Source organism: Pipra filicauda, unplaced genomic scaffold, assembly GCF_003945595.2.
Source record: "Pipra filicauda isolate LSUMZ 115617 unplaced genomic scaffold, ASM394559v2 scaffold72_size3293161_pilon, whole genome shotgun sequence".
NCBI lineage: Eukaryota > Metazoa > Chordata > Aves > Passeriformes > Pipridae > Pipra > Pipra filicauda.
The window spans coordinates 334042-356801 of NW_024104898.1; the positions used below are offsets into that span (position 1 = coordinate 334042).

Consider the following 22760-nt stretch of genomic DNA (forward strand, 5'->3'; position numbering starts at 1 on the left):
ACACCAAAGACAACTTTAGCTCTCAAGAGGACAGATGCTTTCTCCTAGGGCTTATGAAAAGACAGTTAATGAAGTGACTGGACCTCTTTAGCACTCTTCATAACCACCAGACTGGATTGTCATTAGAGCCCTAACATTTTCCCTAGCAAAGATCCAGTTAGCACAGCTTCCTGCATCCTTACATTCATATACAATCAAAGTTTTCACGTAATTTTGAACAAGTTTGTTCCTGAGGATTTGTCATCTATCTCTTTTCTTCAAATATTTCCCTGAAATACACATAACTTTAGGTGCCAAAAGACAGTTATTTCACTGAACTCAAGCCTTATGTATTTATTTTTATTTTTCTAATAAAGGCACCTTCTGTCTTCTGGAGAAATCCAGCAAAGCTTGATCATATGCTAACAGAAGCAATAGTTCTTCAAGGTCAATAGCAAAGAATATTCTGTGTGCATGGAGGAACAAATATAGGGAAAATCAGGGCAGCTGAGAAGTGAGAAGGAGAACACATCAGAGAAGAAGAAATAACAGGCCAAAGAAAATAGAAAGAAATGTTTGATCCCATAGAGGAGAATGAAAACCAGGAAAGAGAATGTAAGCAGCTGCTAATGCTGATTTGTCCCACCTGCAGGTACAACAGCTCCCCAGGGTACCCTAGGGACCACAGGCTCTAACTGATGGCACACACATGCACCTGCAGAGGGCATTTCATCTCATCTGCCCTTTTGTCTCCCCTGAGGAGAGAGCACAGACAATACCTTTATACCGAACGCCTACCACGCAGGTTATTGGTGTGCTGTGTCCCTCCCTTACTACTTGCCATATGCCAAAGACCTATATTTATGTATGTCCTGCTTAGAAACAGACATTTTAAGCTCTGAACATCTTTGGTAGTGCAGTTAGATTAGGAAAAAAAGCAGTACTATTACACTGGTGGAACACATTTCCTTAGGAATTGAGGAAATCAGCCACACTGATTTAGCCAGGTCATGTTGCAGAGTCTAAACCAATTTAATTGGTCACAGAACCACAAACTGGTCAAGATGGGAAGGAACCTCTGGAAGTCATCTGGTCTAACACACTGATCAAACAGGGCCTTCTGGAACCAATCTAGTCATTCTATCTCCACATTAATAATAATAACTACCCACAACACTATAGGCATTTTTACAGTAAACACATAGCAAATAATATGTTCACCACTGGTCCAATTTCCTTCCCTCTTGAAGTTAAACCTTTATGGGCATCACCCTGGGAAACTCACTGCTGTCCCTAGGAAGTACTCTTCCTAAGCACTGTCCCTCATTCTCACTGGATGAGAAAAGCCTTCCCTTCACTTTCTTTAGGAGGCAAACCCAGAGGCAGAAAGAGGGAAAGGCCATATAAGACAGCCATTACTGCCCACCTCCTGCTGTTTTGAACTGTATTTTATGTGATTTTATGTGCATTTGCTCCCCGGTTCAGCACATAATAGAGAGGATCTCTCTGCCCAGAATGGACTGTAAGAGACTTTCCTGCTGCTGAACTGAGTCAGTAAGTCATTCATGTCTTTCCCAGATGTTTCTGTTTTCTCAGCTAACAGGAACCGTATGTACTGCTGGCTCTCCCTGAAGACCTGGGCCAGCACAAACAGAATGGGGGGGTGAGGGAGGGGGAGGAATTCCCCACTTGACTTCAGGAACCAGGAGTGTGCTCACCTGCAGGAGCAGGGTTGGTCCAGGATGCTTCACAAGTGAAGGTTCTAACAAAGAACCTCTCCTGAACCACTGGGACCAGCGTACACAGGTGTGACCAAATGTTGAAAATGCCCCCCCATCTTTAGAAGGTTTTAATCCTTTTAAACTTCTAAATATCACCTCAGTGTCTTTGATACCTGTAGTAACAAATAAGCACTACATGCAGCAAACTTACCTGTAGCAGTAGGTGAAGCAGCCACGATATTTAAGACACGGACAATAAACAGCACCCTGTTTGCTCACTGAGTTTTAGTGCAGAATTCGGTGTTTATTGTAATGGTGATAAATCAAAGAATCTAAGCTTTCCTCCTCAGTTTTTTTAAAATAAATTCCTTGTAAAATAGTTATCTATTTTCATATGTTTCCAAATATCAAGGCAATGGTCAATACACAGCAGTCAAACTTTGTGGTCAGGCTTCTAGAGAGGAAAAGCTATAGAGCAACATGTTTGCAAACACCTAAGTCCCTAGTCTGGCCATTATATTTTATTGCCTTTTTTTTTTAATTTACTGCACACTGGAAGTTAAATTTTAATGACAGGAAACAAATTACAATTTATGCCAACCCAAATCTGAACAGGGCAGTTCAGACCACTGAGCAGCACTTCAAAAATAATTAGAAATTAGAACTCCACCTTTTCCTTTCCAGTGTTTGGTTTGTGGTCTTGTTTTGTGTTCCTTTTTTTATTTTTTCCCTCCTTTGCTCTCTCATCCTTGCCTAGATATTGGTCAAAATCATTTGCAGAAGGCTTTCTTTCCCAGTCTCCAGAAACATTCTAGTCAGTTATCAAAAACAGCTATCAAAACTCTACTTCAGATTTTTTAGAGGCTTTTTTCTATCCAAAGCAAAAAAACATGTGTTTGCAGATGTTCACCAAAACCAGTTTGATTAAATTGCGGCACAGAAATTGTCTTCAAATTTATTAGGAGGTACGACATGTTTATAGCTTAAATGCATGTAGTTTATTGCCTTTTTAGTTCTGACTGCTAAATAGCAGCATTATTTGAATAGACAGACTTCAGTGAAATATAACTCTTGGTTAAATGAATTTCAGTAGCAGCATAGGCTTACACAGTAAAGATTAAAAAAATCCCAGTGTTCTCCTCTTTTCCTTTGTCTAGCTTTGGCCAGACTATATTTTTTTATATTGCTTCTTTCAAAGTACTGGCCCTCAACCTGTGCTCAGTAACTGGCTTGCACTCCTGCAGAGTCCTATGAATTCCTCTATCGAAAGTTTATCTCCCAAGTCAGTTTGAGTCCATTCTTCACAAAGGCACTCAGATTAAAAAAGAGTGAGTAAAAAAGAAATTAGAGAGAATCACTACATCTCTATGCTGATTTAAAAAAAAAAAAAAATTAGACCACCCTAACTGTAATTCAGCACTTGCAGTTGTCAACTTTTGACATAAACCCCCAGGATCCTTTCAAACACGCTACCAGAAAACTTCTCTGCCAGTAAGCTGCAGGGCATGACAAAGCCATGTATTTTGTCCAGGTACAAACTGAAACATGGGGTTAAAGTTCATAATTAACTAAAGCTCCATTCAAAGTCCAGTGATCTTAATGAATATTAATAAATTTCAAAGGCTGTCAGGTTACTTTCCTCTCCCAGACAAGCCAAACAGCTTCCAGGAGACAATAAGAGCTTTATCTCTGCCTCCATGCTCCCAAGAATTATTATTATTATTTTTAATGAAACACATTGAGGGTCCACATTGCTGTCAGCTGTCTGCAACTTGATTTATTTTTAGCTTGTAATATAGTTAATAAAAAACAGGTACAAAACTCATCCTGCTTTAGAAGCACATCTTGAAAATTGGACAGCTCTGCTAAAGTCATTATAGAACAAGATTTTAAGATGCATCTAAAAAGCTATAAACCAAACTGTTCTTAATATGCCATAAAAGAATTGTTTATCTATGTGCATGCATTGAAACATCTGATGTTGCACTTTCCCATTTATAGGGAAAGGCAACCCTGTCAGGGAGACCACACACTATGTCACATTTAGTACCTGTTAGGGAAGTTTTAGCATGATTTTAATTATTTCCAAGCTTGGTAAATCCCCTTCTGCCTCCTTGCTGGAAGGGTTTATGTCAATTAAAATGGAGTATCCTGTAAACTGTTTAAGCCCCTAGAAAGCTTCAATTTGCTTCCTAGTTAGCAAATTCCTCTCCTTTTCACTGTCCAGCTACACCCTTGGCCACAACAGAATATAAAATGTAGTTTCCCAGGTAGCATAGTACCTAGAATTTCATCCAGATATGCCTGTATTGCTGTCAATACCTATGGTGAATTGTTTGTGCCATCTACAGAGCTATCCTGCACTGACAGGAAAACCAAGTGAGAGCAGGTGGGCCAATTAGCTGCAGTGACACCAGACTCAGCTCTTTCAGCATTTGTATCTAAAGGGTAAACGTCTGGGAAAGTTGGGAACATGAACTTGGTATCTATTTCTGTGGCTGTGAATCTGCTGAGAAATTTGCACATGCAAAACCAAACGCATTCATTCATCTATCTCAGGACACTGTCTTCAGGAGGCAATATTATCTGGGATCCTGCCCACCTGAACCCCAGGGAAGAGTTCAAGCAAGGAGAGACAGGTATAGAGACCGCACAAGAGGGAGCACCACATTTGCCTGAAGTGACATGGGCCGTAAAGAGAGGCCTCACGCTCTTTGGCTCCAAGTCTGGTGCACCTGGAGACACAATGATATCTCATACCCTTGATAATCAAGGACCAAGGCTCAGCTGAAACATCTCACTCAGGCTGGGCTACTCTACAACATTAGAGCCTATAGGTTCTCTTTTTTCCACAGCAGAAATACACAGCCAGATGCAAAGCAATAACCCTGCAGTCATGCTGGGGCTATCAGCTTTTAGAAGCCCAGCATTAGAGGTTTCCACACACAGTTACCCCTGAGGAGGGAAAAATGGAGTTATGAGCAGCAGAAGTCAGAAATAATTCTGCTGTTATAAGCGAAGCTGGGGTTGGAGTCCACCAATCTCAGCTAGATACAGTTGCAAGGCAGTTACAGAAACATATAAGAAACAGAGTCTCTTGGTCTCCTTCAAAAGAGACATTGGCATCTCCCAGCAAAGGGCATTCTTCACCTGCAGTCAGACATCTCCCTGCTGTTTAAGTCTGGTCAGCAAGATGACAGCTGAGAGCTTAATCCATGGTCAATTAAAGAACTAACATGCGTTTCAGTTATTAATAAGAACATTCCAAGAAGTAGCAGAGTTTGCCCATATAAGCTGGCTAGAAGAAAACTCTTAACAAACAGTGAACTGCATGGTCACAGTTCACAGCTGAGATGCCTACCTCTTCTGACAGAGCTTGTTCTGGTGGCAAAAGCTTTGCTCTAATCCATCAATGAAAAAACGATAGGAATAATGAGATCACCACTATTCTTTTTTTTATACATTTTTCCTTCGGCATAAAAAAGAAGATCAGATTTATGGCTTATTATATACTTTACTCTTTTGGAAAAAGACTCATGGATCTTATTAAGCAGCCTGATGGTGCAGTGGGACTGAATGCTGTGGTCCTGGAACAAGTTACATAGAGATTTTGATACTACAGCATTGGGTCATCTGAAGTTTCCTTGGTTCTGAATGTTGCAAATAAGTCTAAGCTTTCTGGGAGTGGAGAAAGGGTATTTGTTACTAAGGAAATTCAACTGGTCCTTATAGTAACAGAAGATGGATTATATTAGCAGGACAAAACTTTGGGTTATGTCTGAGTACTAAAATTATCAGATGCTTCCAATATATTTCTGCTCCAACTCAGGGTGGAGTTCTCAAGCTTTCAAGACCATATCCCCCAGAAGTCACTTAGACACCTAATTCCCATGTAAAAGGAGGAAAACAGCCTGCCCATAATCCTTTTGTAAAAGCTTTCATGTAAAGAGATACAAGTACTGCAGCTGAGTTTCATATTTTTGCAGGAGGAAGAGAAAAGAATTTGGACGTAGTCCTTGCAATAATTAATCATTGAATAATAAGGAGTTATTGCAGGAAAACATGATATTGCCAAACATCTTCCACACAGATGCACCGTTTGCATTGTTTCTCCCTTGCATTTCAGGAATTAGTAAATAACGCTGGGGCCAATTCCCAAACACAAGGCGATTTTAGTTGACCACCTTGTTCGGGATCAACTCACAGTCACCAGCAGTTAAATATAGTTCCTTAAATTATACACTACTTGTAATGCCTGAAAAAATGCAAACATGTAAAACAACTCAGGGTAGCCCTCGTACATCTAAGCCAAGGGCAATGATGGGACTTAGGGGCAGACAAGTCTCTTTATTTTCTAATGGCAGATACATCAGTTTCTCCAATAAATGGGGTTGTTGCCAGGGTTAGAGCATGAACTGAGAAGACATCACAGAATGCAGACACACATGCTATGTTAGGTGCTTTAACAGCCAAGGCTGCAGCCCCCTTAATTAACTACACCTTAATTCTCCCTGTTCCTTGCAGGCCTGGGATCCCAGCAGATAAGCAGACTTATCATTTCACTCTCCAATCTAGAAACAGAAGAGCTAATTGTAACAGCAGCACATTGACACAGCCAAGACCCTCACCAAACCTCTTGCTGGGGATTCCTGTAACCATGAAACCTATGTGCATATTTCAAGCCATAGCTCTCACAGCAAGCTCAGCCTTTCCCTAGGGAAAGGGTTGGGTGTTAAGGAGGAGAGGCTAGGAAAGTGCTTTGCTAATTGAGCTTTCAGCTCCAGGAAAGTGTTCATGTCCTGGGGCAATCTTTTCAGCAAAATTGCATCTGAATGCCAAAAATTAAGGAAATGAAAAATGAGCAAAGAGCAAATTAAAATCTCATAGCATTTAATTGTGGAATCAACAACACATTGAGTTCCTGGAACAATCACTGTACCCCAGGCACTTCAGCAACTGCTGCCCAGCACTGCTGAGACTCCTCAGTGTCCCACTGTCCCAGCCGAACAACAGATGGGAACTGCTGAAACTCAAAGCAAAAATCCTGGCACATGTCAGGGTTTCTCCTCCCTTTCTCTTCTAATGTTTGTGGTACTGTCTTGAATGTGACTAACGAGAACTCCAACAACTGAAACAACTGATGGGGCTTCCACAAAGCGAGGGAACCACATGGCTGGTGACTCTGCAGCAACCCAGCATCACTGTTTCCCCAAAATGTGACCTTGCAGGGTTATCTTCTTATTAGGATAGAATTACAGGCTGCCATGTGATCTCTGTTTAAGGGAAGCATAGTCATAGTGCACTTATAATTTTTATTTATTTTTTTTAATTTAACTGATGGACATGCCTCTTTGCAAATCAGTTCCAAGGAATCATTAAAGCTACTTTCATGAGAAATGGGTTAATTAGTAAGAAAAATATAGTTCAAAGTAAAGATATTAAATCTGGCATGAATATGATTTCTGTAAGTTCTTTACTAAATTGTCATTCTGATAACATCGTATGGAAATAGTGTTTTCTCTCCTACACCACAAAATCTGTTGGTCTTCCTATCCCTTAAGTTTACAGCCAGTTTAGAAATTGTGAGTTCTGTGATGTGCAAAATCTAACAGAGAATTCAATCTGTGCTGGAAGACCATGAGCCTCTCTAAGGCTGCCCTGATGACTGCAATATCAAGAATTACTCAACCTGTCTCTGAATATGAGATAAATCCTTCTGAAATCTGTCAATAACAACTGGAAAATCTATTATGTCATGGGAGGAGAGAAAATGTGGATTTGAGCAATTGAGCTGCTTTATACCCAAGTTTTCACATGAGCTGTATTTTATTTTAATATATTGAGCTAAATACTACCCGACTACAATTTCCTACATCTCTAGTGCTAAAAGCATTTTTGTAGCCTTTATGAGACTCTGAAAAAAGAGATCCTTCACTTAGTTGCAAAAGCTGATCCTAGAGATGAGAAGGTCTGATAAAATAGGTAAGTAATTAGAAGTATGATCAAATAACTCAGTAAACAGCATTACCCTCCGTCAATTGTATATACTGTATGCACTAAGCATTAAATATATTGGAGGCTGTATATAGTAATGAAAATACCAGTGTAGAAATAAAATGCTAAACTAAGGTTCCAAACTTGTCTGTTTCTGACTGCCATGTGTCAGAAAAATGAGAAGAAAAATCAAAGCCAACTCCAGAGAGGAGGAGTCACAGAAGATCAACACTGAAAAACAGAGTTTGCCAAAACCCTCAGAAACTGAAGTCCTGGAGATGTACACAGCTCTGCTGGGGACTTAATTTTTATGGACACTTTCCCTTTTAGCCACTGGGCCCCAGTTGTCTCAGGTCAAAACTACTGAAAGGCCCGTGGTTCCTGCTGAATGTTCCGCCCATTTGCTTGGCAGAAAAAAAGCACTTCACAGCCCCTGCAAAGCTGCCTCTAAAACTCACTGGTTTAAGGTTACATTTTGACTTCTCCTTACTTGGAGTGTGACTGAAAATACCACTTGTTTTGGCAAGAAAACTGGAAGAGATTCAGTGTAATAGGGGTGAGAGGACCAGTTATTAACATCTCAGCAGGAGCCATTCAGGGATGTGCTGCAGTCTCCTCATACTTTATACCTAAGGCAGCTTCAAATTTGTCTGAAATTTCTCTCCCCTCCCCACTCCCATAGGAGTTACTTTACTTTTCAGTGAAAGAGTACTGAGTTCAGGAAACCAAAGTCAAACATACCACAGAGGAGTTTTAGGCAATCCTCCTCAAGCATTTCTCTGCAAACCACAATCCTTTACAAAAAAAGCACTCTCAAAAGACAACCCCCCACCTCTGAACACATAAAGCTCTCCCTCCACATCCTCCCCCTTCAGCCACAGACTCTCTGGAAGCAGATACAATATTTTGGGAACATGATAGAGACGGGGTTCATGGACTACATGTTGACTCCTGCTGACTCAGTAACCCCTTTAGAGTTCACAAGCTCACAGTTTGAGAAGGCAAGGCAAAGAAAGATAATACGTTAATTTACAGAATCTATTACCTTTTTCTTTACCATCTGCCTGCCTCAAACTGAACACGTAAGAGACTTCCATTAGGAACTGACAGCTCTAGATAAAGTGAGCCTGCAGGGTTATAAACTTGCATTTCCTCTCCAGCACACAAGGTATCTTGCATCTAACAGATATTTTTCCCGTCTTTCCTCTCAGAGGGAGGTCCAACTAAGGTAACTCCCTTTCATGAAGCAGTTTTAACTCTGCATTTAGAAGTTAGGATAAGGATGTGCAGGCAGAGTCTTTCTCAAGGTTTCACTTCACACAAGGATAGAAGGATACTCTAAGTAATCAAGTTTCTTATAGCTACAAAACACAGCAAGTCATATCTATTTTAATTCCTCTATTAAACTTACAGATATATCTATCCATACAAAAAAATTTTGTATGTATATACACACACAAACACAGAAACTGTGGTTTCCATACAATTTCTGCATATGTAACTACAGTTTGACATTCAACAAAAGACAGGATCCATAGCAGTCCTACCACAGTAAATCCAGTGCAACACAGAAATCAGGATGTTACAGTGCAGGTGAACCCAATCAGCTTGTTTGACCTTGGCAGGTATCACTGTGGATATACTCAACATTTGCTTCTGTTCTGTTCATTGTTTGGTGTAAGAAAAGCTCTTTCATTTAAGCTCCATCTCTAGTCTAAATTTAAGGATTAAACAACCCCCTAACAATTTAGGAAAAACACAGCATCCCTTTGCTTTCATTTAAGGCTGCCAGCTAACGAAGCGGGTCTCAGCTGGTGTGAATCAGCGTGATCCCCCCTTGCAGAGCGTGGCAGACGGAGCCTGGCGGCAGCTGCCGACTGCCTCCCACCCACCAGAGGCTGCGGTGCAGGTCCAGCAGTGAGGATTTCAACTAAGTGCTGTAATCAGTTACGGAGGAAACTGAATAAAATACTGGCAGTTAAAATATACCCCCACAAAGCCGAGCTACAGCACTGTTTTCACACTACTGTTCTAGCTTGATTTTAGCACACGTTCGCTTAACAGTAACAAGCTCTTACCACAGGAAAACGGCAGCTTGTAGGTAATCCATTTGAAATGTCTTTTCTACCTTGTACTTTTCCATACAAATTTAGGTTGGTGAACATGAACAAAAGCATCTTTTGAAGCAGGGAAAGTAGAAACTCACCATTTTCATTTCACTCTCACTTGCCACATGCAACAGTGCCCCAGAGGAGGATGAGGTGGTGGCAGAGCCCTGGCGTGGCCTCCCGGGTCCCATGGCAAGCCCTGAGAGGAATCAAAGCCCTGCACAGAAGAAAGTCTTGCATGTAGGTAGTTACAGATTCAAGACTTAACATGCCTCTTTACAAAAGTTACCAAATCCTGTCCACCTTTGGTTAGGTCTCCTAGGGACAGCTTCCAGATTTTCTCTTTTAACTTAACGCTGGGTGGTGCCATGAGCAGACATGCAGGCTTGTGAAACACCTACCACTACGGTACCCACTGCACGTGTCCCACACACACCCCTTCTGACACAGACACAGCAGTGTGAAGGTGCATACCCCACAGAGCACATACTCACCCCTCCTTCACCTGCAGGCCAGGAGCTGCCAGAGGCTCAGCCACCTTCTGCAGATTCCTGCAGTAACACAGCTCCCAAGCCACCGGTGCACATCTCCAAAGGACACTTAGCCCATCAGGTGCACCAGAAGTGCCAATTCTCCACTGCCAGGGCCCACCTGAACCTCATCAGGGGTCGTTCTCTCCACTGCTGATCCAGGTGTGTTGCTTCTCCTGTCTCACTGGCCACTGCTCCCCAGCTGGGGCACTGGCTAATACACTTCCACTAGAGGTACAGCTGTGTGCGTGTGTGTCTGTGGACAGACCAGCATGGGCTTTCTACATGCTCCAAACCAGCCCAGAATAACAACGTAAAGGCTTCCAAAAGCTTCATCTTCCCTGACAGCTCTCCGGGTACTGATGGAAAGAATAAAAGAGGCCTAAAAGGTGAGGTCTTTTTTACTGCTTACTGCTCGTGTGTTCTTCACGTTCTACACGTTTTTCTTCAAACCATCCACATGGGTGAAAGCAGCCCTGTCAGCCCCATTGTTTCAGATGGAGAAGTAAGTTAAAGCAGGGAGGAAAATTTCTGTGGTGTACAATAGGTAGACTGAACACAAAACTTCCCCTGTAGAGAATAAACTAATGTCCTTTACACAATGTATAGTGGACAACTAATTAAAAGTATTGCTCAAATGACCACACAGATCCAGGTCCAGTAGTTTGGGGGCTTTCCCCCCCCCCAATCTATTGTTCTGAATTTCTCCCATGACAGCTGTAAAGACCTGCCTTCTCATTTCCCAAATGAACATGTTTGGTCATGTAGGAATGGCTGTAAAAGGGGCTGAAAGCAGTGTGCCACCGGAACAAGCTGAACCAAGTATTAGGATGCACACAAGAAAATGTCACACAAGGTCATGCAGGTACTTTTAAAAATCCCATTTTAGCACAAAGCCTGAGACTCACTGATGTCCAGAGGCTGTTCTGCCATGTTCTCAACGGCACCAAAATATTACAGGTAGGTTTTATAAGGACCAATCCCATGAAACTACTCATTAGTAAGACAAACAGTTCTAAAAGAAAGAAGATGTCAAATGACTGTGGGGTCACACACTCAATTATGGTCTTTTGTTTGGTAATTCTTGCTCAGGGATTCATGATGAATGCACCAGGAACACTGTTTTGCTTGAAACTGCCAATACCCATACACTGGTGGTATCAAAAGCAACACACATTCTAGCAGTGCTTTTGTATGAACCCCTTGCTGCACTTAAAAGTGTTGCTGTAGAAGCAGTCTGCTGTTCTAATTTGAAAAACATGTATTTTATTACTGCTTTAAGACTTCATATATGATTTTACAGGGCACCATGTAAGCTTGCCTAGCATTCTCCAAACCAGTAATCCCTAACCCAGAGCCACAGTCAGGAGCTTTACAAATGAATTTTCATTTCTTCATGAATTATCCTCTTCCAAGATTAGGAAAACACAAATAAATTGCTGAATCCACTTTGCTGATTTGCCACATTTTTCTGAACAACAAACAAGAACATTTCTCTCCAGAGACTGAAATTTCATCAGCTATGTTGATTACCTTTATCCATGAATTAGAAACCTGAACTTATTTTGGTAGGTTAAAAAGTACATCCATATTCATGCCCATATCCTTAACACATGTTTAGGTTACAATATTCCCAGTCAATATTGTGTGGCTCTATTTTTGGCTTACGCATGTAGGCAATTCGAACCAGCTCATAATTAATCTTAATAAACAAAACATATGAAGAGCGGACAGACAGTGTTTGCGTGTGTGCAACTTGGGTATGTAGCTAAGTAGCTTACCCCACAGTCACATCATGGGTCAGCAGCACTACCAAGCACAGAGCTCAGATTGTTCATATTCAAGTTCACACTAGATCCCACAGATACTTTTAGAATAACTGGTTGTTTATTTTAATGAAATGAGTAAAATATTTCCTCCAAAAGAATTATTAATGTTTCACATTCTTAGTTTCAGTGCTTCATTTCCCAGCATCACACATGCATGGGTTACACAAACATAGACAGGGCCAGAAAAGCTTACTTCTTTTTGTATTGTCAAGACAGTTTGATTGTTTCTTCTCCAAGGAACTTGGAAGTCTGTAAGAAGCAGAAGTGCTGGAAAAGAAGAATGTACAGAGGAAAAAAAAGCAAACAACAACGTTGGCCCTTCAGAGCTACTCCTTCTTGAGTTTGCACTGGCTGAATGCTGCAATACAATTTTGTCACAGTACCGTAGGATTTTGTGATTTGGAGTAGATGGAATGCACTATTGTGCACACTGAAGAAAGAACACCGACCACAGGACTACCCTCCACTACCACTGTTGGACACTCTGTCCAGGAAAATTCCAGAAAACCCACGTATCTTCCGGGAATTCACAATACCTCCCTACACTCCTAGGTACTTCAGGTAGAAGGTGTTCAGGTAGTGATGGCCGAAGATAAGTAGATCCAGATAAGCTGATATGTTTGGGTTGAACATGACTGGATGTCTGGTAGCCACTTTTTCATCGATTTCTTCTGTTGATGCTTTGGTTTCAGTGTTGGTTTAGTTTTTTTGTTTTTCTGTTTGTTTGGGGTTTTTTAGTTCAGGCTTTTACTACCATAATAACAGGGTTGTAGGTGTGGATTTAGGTGGTTTCTTTTTTTAATTGGGCATAGGACTTGTCCCTTTCAATCATCAGCTACTCACCACTGCAGGAAAGCTTCCCAATTCAGAAATCAGTGTATTGATATTACTACACAGAAAGGAGTATCTCATCCCCACTCAGCAAAAGAAAAGAGAGTAATTTAAACAAGTAGTATGACAGTGTATCACTGTAACCATTTCCACAATGTGTCTGTGGCCAATTGCTACAAAAAATTTATAACTTGCTTCATGATTACCTGCTGTTGCAGGGAGATAATCACAAAGGGATCAGGATTCAGTGACAGAACACTTAGCTACACAAGAAATAAAAATTATGTCAATTATCAAGGAAGGCAGAACTAGTAGTTTTAACTGTAATGAAGCACATGAATCCTGGTACCAGACCAAGGCCCCCAGAACTCACCTTTTAAAAGTATGTAAAGAGACAAATTCTGCCAGGTAATTTACAGTGTTTGTACCGGAGCAGAGACCAAACGAGATGCCACAGTAGAAGAAGTGAAGGAGTTGTGGGTACCACAGCCCAGGCACCATGGCTTCAGGAAGCCTGTAGTCCCATCTGTTCCATATGGCTTAAAAGCCTGCAGGGGTTAATACAGACTCAGAGAATCACAGAATCTAGTTCCTCCATGGAGACAAAACTACGGAAGTGACTGTCTGCTTGTGGATATTTTAAAGAAAAAAGAAAACATATGGCCCTCTGGAGCTATGCTTGCTTTTTCTCCAGCTGGTATGACACAGAGAACAGATAGCCTAGGCCTACAACTAAATGCAAAAGCTTTATTTCAAGGAGCAATTAGGGAACAATTTAGGGAACATGCTTCAATTTTAAAAGTTCTCAGATTAGCAAAGTGGAAACAAAAAAACTGAGAATGCTCATGTACACTAACTAATAAAACTGTTAAAAGCACAAAATATCTTAGCTGCATAAACCAGCAGTGTCTTACCTGTGTGAGGAATATTTCTGTGAACTATCAAAGACAACTTAGAATGAATAATTAAAACCAGCCTTTTCTCTCTCAGATGTTACTTTGTAATTCCACACATAGACTAGTAGTGAGCCAAAATTAAAACAGAAGAATGGGTTTAATTCAGAAGGCTAGAAAGAAAGATGGGTAATTTAATTTATAAAATCAGAAATTTTATTTAAAAGTGTGACCCTGTGGATTAAAACCACATTTGTGATAAATATAGTCAAGGGCAGATATGATGCATGTCTTTAACTTCAAGCCTTGAAACATGCTGGTAAATGTTTCAGAGTACAAACTCATTCCTTAGTCTGGGCCCAAATGCAGAGCCAGCGTGTGCAAACAGCCCACCAACTTCTGAACCCCAGCAGGAGTGCCTGTGGCTCATAGGGATCTGGAATCATGCACTTCCCAGGGATGGCAAGGCCAGGAGGGATGTTAAGAAGTCATCTAGTCCAACCTCTGCCAGAGGATGAACTGTGTCTAAAGCACTGCCAATGTTTAAAGTCTTATTTAACTTTTATATTAAAATTTAAGTGAATGATCTTATAATATTCTCAGAAAATGTATTGCAGGGCTTTGCATAGTTATCGCCAGGATTATTTTCTCCTAATGCTTAATCTGAAGGTAGGCAGTTACCTCTTGTTCCATGAACACGGAGTTTGGAGAACAAGGTTTGGGGTTGTTTTTTTACTGTCTTCTCTGCAATAGCTTTTTAAAAATGTCAATACTCCTTTAGTCCTTGCTCCTACAGACTAAACACACCAAATTCTTTCAATTTCTACATACAAAATAATCTTGTCTAGCACTCTCATCTTTCTTGTCTCTCTCCACTGGACTCTTTCCAACTAGCCCCCAACCTCCCTGAAGTGTGGTGCCTGAAACCAGATATAGTATTCCAGCTCAGACCTCATTAGACCTTATTAGGCCTAATTAGAGTAAAAGGTTATTTCATGTGAATTTAATGGGATATGCTTATTTATTCAGTCTAGCATGAAATATGCTTTTTCACAAAAACATGACATTATTGACCCATGATTAATTTGCCATTCACTGGAATACGCATGTCCTTTTCAACAGAATTGCCATAACTAGTTAGGTCTCCTCCATCCTCTTTCTGTTATTTACTTGAATTCAACACCTTATATTTGCCCTTACTAAAGCAAATCCTACTTATGTTACCTAATTTCAGCAACTAATTTAAATAACTTCTTGCTGTAATCTATTCCTCTGATACACTTTCAGGCTTTATAATCAATAATTACTTGTAAATGAGGTATCTATTGCATAATCCAATTTGTTTTATAAAGCATATAAATTAGCATAAAACTGACTTAAGTAAAGGCCTTCTTATTACATCTTCCTAGGTGAGAGTGAATTGTTAACAACAACCCTAGCACAAATAACTCTTGTAGATCCATTTAAACTATGCTTTCTACACTGGCTATGAAAATGTCAAAAGTAGACTTTACCAAAAGCCCCTTTGGTAAAGTCTTTTGTGTCACTTTTCCAGCTTCTACGTTCACAAGTCAATTATTCTGTGTGAATCAAAACATTCTGTCACAGAAGAAACTGTTTGATGGGATTTATCTTTCATGGTATTTCCCCTTCTCTCTGAAATTGTGCATTAAAATAAAAGCATTCTTGAATTGAGAAAGATGTATAGAAACTATTTTTCCACAGAATAAACATTAAAACCAATTAAAATGCATATTTCAATTTGTGAAGATCTCCTTGTTTTTGCCATAAACCATGTTATCTCACACATCAAATAGATCGCAGGAATATGTAGTTGTCCTTATCCAATTTTATTTCCTTTAACAAAAATGCATACTTATTCCAGCTACATTCCCTGCATCTAAATTAAGATCCTGAATTAAAAGACAGTGAAAATTGGCTTTTATTCTTTTACAGACTTTGGTGAATTCTGGATCAGTCCAGTGGTGAATGGAAATTCTTTCCCCAGCTGTTACATTTTATTGCAAGCACTGCTGTCCTGCACACTCAGACAGAAGTCGTAGGTCTTTAAGTAGTCTATTTTTATCTACAGGTTATGCTACATAAATGATATAAAAGGCTAATGATGGACACATGTTGGACTAGGTTTTCCAAAGACACACTGATGCCACCACGCAAGGCAACTCTTCAAAGAGAAAGAGCCAGAATTCACAAACTTGATGGAAGTCTTGATACTAATCCATTAAATGTCACACATATTAATCTAAACCACGTAATTTCATTGGTCTGATCTTTAATACTGTACTTGATGTTACAAATAAATTAAAGCTTTAATATTTAATTTATAAAATTTTCCCATTTCAATGTAAAATGAACAGTAGGTTTAAAGTAAAAAGAGTTTTGTGGAGGCAAGAGCTTTCTTTAACTTCAACAAGATTATAATTTTATAAGAGTAGAGAAATGTGTAAACATAAATATTCATGATTTTCTTCTGTACACATCTGTGTAAATTGGTTGATATAAATATAATTTACTATAGAAACATTGTTTGTTTATGCTATACACAGTTCTATGCTGGCATCACGTACTAATTGATTAATCTTTCAAAGAGTGAGATTTATGCATTTTGCATTCTAATCCCCAGTATGTCCATTGCCAGCAGTGGACTTCATGCTCAGAGAATCAGACTCACAGTGTCAGCAATCTAAAATTACACTTCAGAACAAGATTATAAATAATCAAAAATCAGTGTATTATTTTCATATCATAATCGCCAAATGCTTAAAGGCCATGATCCATGCCAACCAAAATCAATGACTGTTTTCCCATTGACTTAGCTGAAATTCACTTGCAGTTTCCAGCCCCTGTAGATTCTCATTTTAGTTTTGCAATTTTGTTACAGCATGAAGAGTTAAAAAGTACGTGGTATCAGAGCTTCAGAGTGAGAAGTAAAGCCTCTAAGTCTTTCTGGGCCTCTTTATCCTGAAAGAAACAGACAATCATGCATCAACTTAGATAGGATAAATCCCTTCATTCTCCTAATACTTGCCTATCCACATTTCTTTACTCACAACAGACATAACACAAAACTGCAACAGCCACAAAATATAAAGACTGCATAGTAAGTTAATTTATCAGTGAATACAAAAATAAAGTGAAAACAAGAGCCAGGTGGCAGCCCTCCCTTTACAGCTCTGTTAAAGCACTTAAAATGTTAGCCCACAAATAGCCTTCTCAGCAGACCAGTAAGTTTTTCAGCTTGGGATGTAACTTTTATTGGTGTACTTTACATAAAGTATTGCCTTCCCTTATACCTGACGTAATCTGGCAACCCAACTGCGTGCAGTTTTTTCGAAACATATTTCTGTGATGTTTACGAATGATTTCTTATGAAACTAAGAAGAAAACATTGGGAAATGTAATTAATGACATAGGTTAGATTGTGGTGTCAGTGCATACAGCCATACCTACCTGTAATAGCCACCATGGACTGACTACACCCTCAATATCTTCCAGACCAGTGTTGGTGGGCTCTGCCTATGCTACTGGGCTCTGGGCAGAGTGGAGCCAACGGGGGAGCAACTGGGAAGTAATCTGCTCTGCTCAGAGCCAACACTATATTGCACCTCCTGAGGCAGAAGGGAAAGGCTTCTTTTAGGCCAAAGTGTTAAGTGCACAGTTTGCATGGGGCTTTAAACCAAACCCAGGCCACAGACTCTCTCACAGGTAACTAGTGACATATGTTTTGGCTATTCCATGTATGTTTGGAAAGGGGTACATGCATGTAAGTATGTAACCACAGCACAAAACCTCCATAATTCTACTTATTTTTAAATGTCCCTGGATATAACCCACTTGCTTTAGTCACCACTGCAAAACTTCTAGCTTGCAAACTGCACCTTGGTTTAAAACCACATTTCTCAAAAGTCAGCGCCTCATACCTGAAGGCTGGTAAGAGTCCAAACATGCAACACATGCAGCCATGGGTACTTAACAGTGCAAGTGGAAAGTACCTGCACACCACAGATTTTATGCAAGTATTTCCAATCACAGGGACCAGTAGCGATAATGCCACAGGCAATTCTGAAAGAAAATACTGTAGACAGTCAATGAAGTAATCACTGAATTTCAGGATCACTTCATTATCCAATCAACCAAAGAGCTGGAACAAAATACAGGACATTTTAAAATATATTTTATGGGTGAAGAAATTCCTGCTTCTCTTTATTTTGGTTAGTTGTCTAAAATGTCATGGAAGAACAGAGAAGAATATTGAGATGATAGAAACCATATGCCAGACATGTCAAACTACATTATATTATTGGTCTGGATTAAGGCATTAATACATTAGCTGGACACTTCTCTTGGAGTCACTGCCTTACTCCCACTGGCAACAATAGGCTAAACTATCTGCCTAATCATTTATCAGAGGCCTTAAAAGGCACACACTGCAAAGCCAGCAAGCTCTTGCCAAAATAACTCTAACAGAAGGAAATGTCATGCTGAATTCCGCACCCCTTAAACTCCACGTCACTACTGGCTGCCTGGAGCACCAACCCATTGCTTTCAATAAAAATCGGAAAACTCTAAATTTGTATCAATATCTTGCTTAATTCAGGGAAAATAAACTCTTTTCTGTACGGACTGTGGTCAACTTGTGAAAATGATTCTAAACTCTATTAAACAAAAAAGTAGAAAGACAGATATTGTCCTACGGTATTAAGAAATGGAAAAGTTTCATTTTATCTGGTTCTACTCTTTTGACACTTTTCTAAGCTGAAAATTGTAAAGATACAGGTTTTCTCATACCTGAATGATGTTTAGCATTTCACGGGATTCTTTACTCACTTTGCAGGATACAGCATTTAAAAAATATATCTCCAAACAACTTTGTATAATTGTCTCTCTGCTTAGAAGTAAAGGATTGTATTGGGCAATGAGCTTTAAAAGTTGCAAAGGTCTCAAAAATATTGGGCAATCTTCCCTGAATCTTCCTCTGGGCTTAGGAAAAAGAATGGAACAAACCCGTGACTGTTCTAAGAACTGTCTGGAGAAGAAACTGCAAACGTGCAAAGCGTTCTACCTCTGGTTTGCCAGTTCTAAACAAGACTACATCAGTAAAAGCAGGAATTATTATTGTTGCAAACTACTTAACTGGCTGAATTAATTGAGCCAGCAGCTTCCAGTCAATAAGAACTCATATGGCAAAAGCATGGAAAAAAATCAGTAATGGTATTAAAAACAAGGCTGAGAATGGTCAGTGAAGGGAACTATGATGTCACCTTTGAATAGAGTCCTTCCAGACCAAGAGGTGTGTCACGCTAAAAGGAGAGACAAGCTAGGATTCTGTTCAGTGCACCAGTTTCCAGGTTTAAGGGTGAAAACTTCATTAATGCCCAAAGCTTGACTGTTAATGGAAAGACAAAGCCATAAATCCTCTATTTGGCCAACTCTCTTCCTTGATGATTTCTGGGTCTGTGGCTTTCTGTAAATGAACAGTAAGGTTGGCTTTTTTTTTTTTTAATTATTTTTAAGACAGGCAGGCTCTGATCTCCCTTTAGAATGTGGCAGGCAGAGGAAGAGGTGCAAGTCGTAGGAGGAATGCAATATATTTGCGTCAGTTCCATTTGTTCACCCTAAGGCTTAGTTCAGCACTGACTGAATACGCCATTTTCAACCTTGACTTTCTACTGTCAAGGCTTGCATTTATTAAACACTTATATCATTTTCAGAGTTGAATAGGAGTTCAAAATGTTCTGCAAACTGCTACACAAAAGCTATTCAAATTACAGGGTCAGAGACTGTATTTTTCCTTCTTCCTATTTAGTTGCTTTTCTTTTATGTTTCATCATTCACAGGAGATATGCACATGAAAAAACAGACCTGGGAGGCCAGAGACCGAACAGGGGAAGAGAGGGAGTTGAAAAAAAGAGCAAGAAGGAAGACAGAGCTGGTGGGAAAAAGAGAATGTTAGCTTAACTGGAAGTAGTCCACATTTTGACAGTTCATTTCTGCTGAAAAAAAATTTACCAATAAATACATATACACACAGACTTACACATATAAATGTGCATGTAAAAATTAAATGGCAATTAAAGCAAAGACGGAAAGATAATGATTTTACATCTCTGACAATTATTTCCTTATGCACTAAACACACTCAACTCAGGCACTGCACATGTGTGCACTTGTTGACAAAGTCCCAACTGTCAACAGAGAACGATACACCCCCATGACCATAACCAAAATGGTTACACCAGCCAACAAAAACATAATTGTGTGCAACCACTGCCAAATCCCAAGCTGACATGCATCCTGTAGGGTTTCATTGAAGCCAGCAGGGCAGATTGGTATATTAAACGAGCTGAGCTGCAAGGGTGGTCCAAAGCTGTACTCTGATATGCAGTAACAGCAATGAGGTGCTGAGAGACACTCCTGCTTTCGGGTACAGCTGTATCATTCCCTTGCAGCTCCACGAGAAATCCTGGACTGTAACAGAAGAGACTCCCACACATGCACAAGGATTGTCAATTAGAGAGCAAAAGCTCTTGTGGACAATATAAATCACACAAAGCTAAACGCTATCCCTCCTCAGGTTCATGATCAACTCTCACAGATGATGTGACTGTAGTGGGCACTAAAAATTGCATAATACCATTTTTTCCCCTTAGATATTTCAATACACAATGCAATCACCCACTTGCCAGTTTCTATATGACTGCTGTATGTCACAAGTTAGGGCATTTTGTGTTCTTTCACATTTTTAGTATCTGCCTCTGGGGATTAACTGTGACTTCTCAAGGCCTTTAGGATTAAGGTAAGCACATCTTTAAAATATGTAGCTGATAATAATTACACATTTTTGGAAATTACTTCAAGTAGAGGGAAAAAATACCCTTTAACACGCAGAAGTCTGCGAATAAACAGTTCAGCTAGTCCAAGGACTGCTGTTGAAAAATTAGAAAACAGCAGAATACAATCTAGAATAATAAAACAGCCATGTAAAATTTTTATACACTAGTTCTTTTCTAATTTAAAAGACTAAGTTTCACCTGTAATCTGGCTTTCTTTTACTACTGTACACAATGTGGAGCTTTTGGTGTTCAAGACATTCCCCTCCTTCTCTTTCTGTCTGGCTGCTGCCCCTACCATGACGGGACCTACAACTTTTCTTTCTGCACAGTTACTGCTGAAAGAGCTTGAACACAATCACGCCCAGGTACAGCCCCTTCAGAAAGATGCCTGTCGAGGCTTTCCTTCACTCTGCATATTGAGTCCAAGACCATATATTTCAAGATCCTAGAGGCATAACTTGGCCCAGCTACACTACAAAAATTAAAAATAGGTTTTTGCAATCCTGCAGTGCACCACCACCTCTGTGAACATTTCTCCCACTCTGCTCCTGCATCATGCCCCTGCCCACATGCCAGCAGAGGAGATAACACTTCTGCACCTTGAGGGATCATCAGCTGATCAGTCTTGATGGACCAAGAGCTATGCTAAACCTGTGTTACCTTCGATAGGATGTTGAAATGAATGCTTTGTGACAGACAGTTTAATCACAAATATGATAAGCTTGGTATTTATCAGGATAGACTTTATCCTTATGTATGAAACTATGACGCCACAAAAAATATCTTCATCACTTTTTGGAATTGTTTTTGGAGGGAGACAGTGCAAACAAACCTTTTGGCAAAGCTTCAAAAACATGCAGATAGAAAATTGGTCTAATCACTAAGGTAGAGAAATATAGACTGTATTATTTGAAGTGCAAATACAGGCAGTTTCAAATTCTTTTAGCAACTCTTTATCAAATGTCTCATTTTCCCCCAGCATTTTACAGATTAAAATCTGATCTCTTTCTAATGAGATTTTAAAAAGTGTATTCCCTGAGCTTGGAGCACCCACACTGAGAGCATACAAAACCACTAATCAAGGAATATTTTTAAAGTATATTCAAAAGATATTTTATTTTTTGGTTGGTGGTAGCTGTCAGAAAATTCTTGTTCAACTCCACGAACAGTATTAGAAGGAAAACAATAGCTTAGAATTTAAAAAGAACACAAATCTGACACTTCCATTATTTTGCAACTGAAACACCATCGACTTTTGCTGACCATTTGGAAAACGAATGTGCATAAAATCTAAAGCAACAAGTATGCTCTGAAAAGAATGGCTTTTTGTATTAAGAAGAAGATGTTGAGAAAAGAAAATGTTCTTTTTGATGAGCAAACAAAATCATTTTTATAAAGTTAAACCATATTATTCACATAGTTTCAATCAGTAGTTTTTTCACAAACAAGTCATAATTTATACCCTTCACTTTAAAAGCAAAAGAAAATTACTTTTTTCTCCTCAAAAACTTACTTAGAAGGACAGATTACCACAGCAGCTTCAAACGATATCTGTCGGAAATATCACAGCAAGGACTGCTACATATGGTGGCTAGAGTAGTATTTCTTGAAAAATCTTGAAAATCCAGATATACAAATGGTCTGTTGTAATAGGAACAGCTGATGGGTACTGAAGTTTATACTCTGATCTCCCTTCTATCCCCCTGTGACTCCTACTCTTTTCCTTACCTACAATATTAAAAATAAAATTAATAACCAAGGAGATTATGGTGATGTAAAAAAAAGTGTAAGAAAATTGTATGGGCATGATTTCTCCTCAGCAGCTGCAATCCTGTGTAAACATTCAGCCATTGTTCCTGCCTATTATTACATTTACCTCCTCTTCCACACGAGTTTCAGATGTCACTAAGGCTAAAGGCAGAGTCTTTAACAAGTCTCTGCTTCCTGCCATTCTACACCTGTAAGAAGTGAATGCCATAACGACCAATTTCTGTAACATCTCAATCTCTCCCACTTTTAAT

At 39.6% G+C, this 22760-nt stretch overlaps 1 protein-coding gene across 3 annotated transcripts in view; it reads right to left on the minus strand.

Moving 5' to 3' along the window:
* Positions 1-12197: 12197 nt before the first annotated feature.
* Positions 12198-22760, minus strand: part of RMDN2 (regulator of microtubule dynamics 2) — a 48717-nt gene continuing 38154 nt past the window's right edge. For all 3 annotated transcript variants that reach the window (XM_039389471.1, XM_039389473.1, XM_027735064.2), the window contains exon 11: positions 12198-16867. In XM_039389471.1, coding sequence (XP_039245405.1) covers positions 16814-16867 — 54 coding nt within the window. In that variant the 3' untranslated portion in view covers positions 12198-16813. The remainder of the gene's footprint in view (positions 16868-22760) is intronic.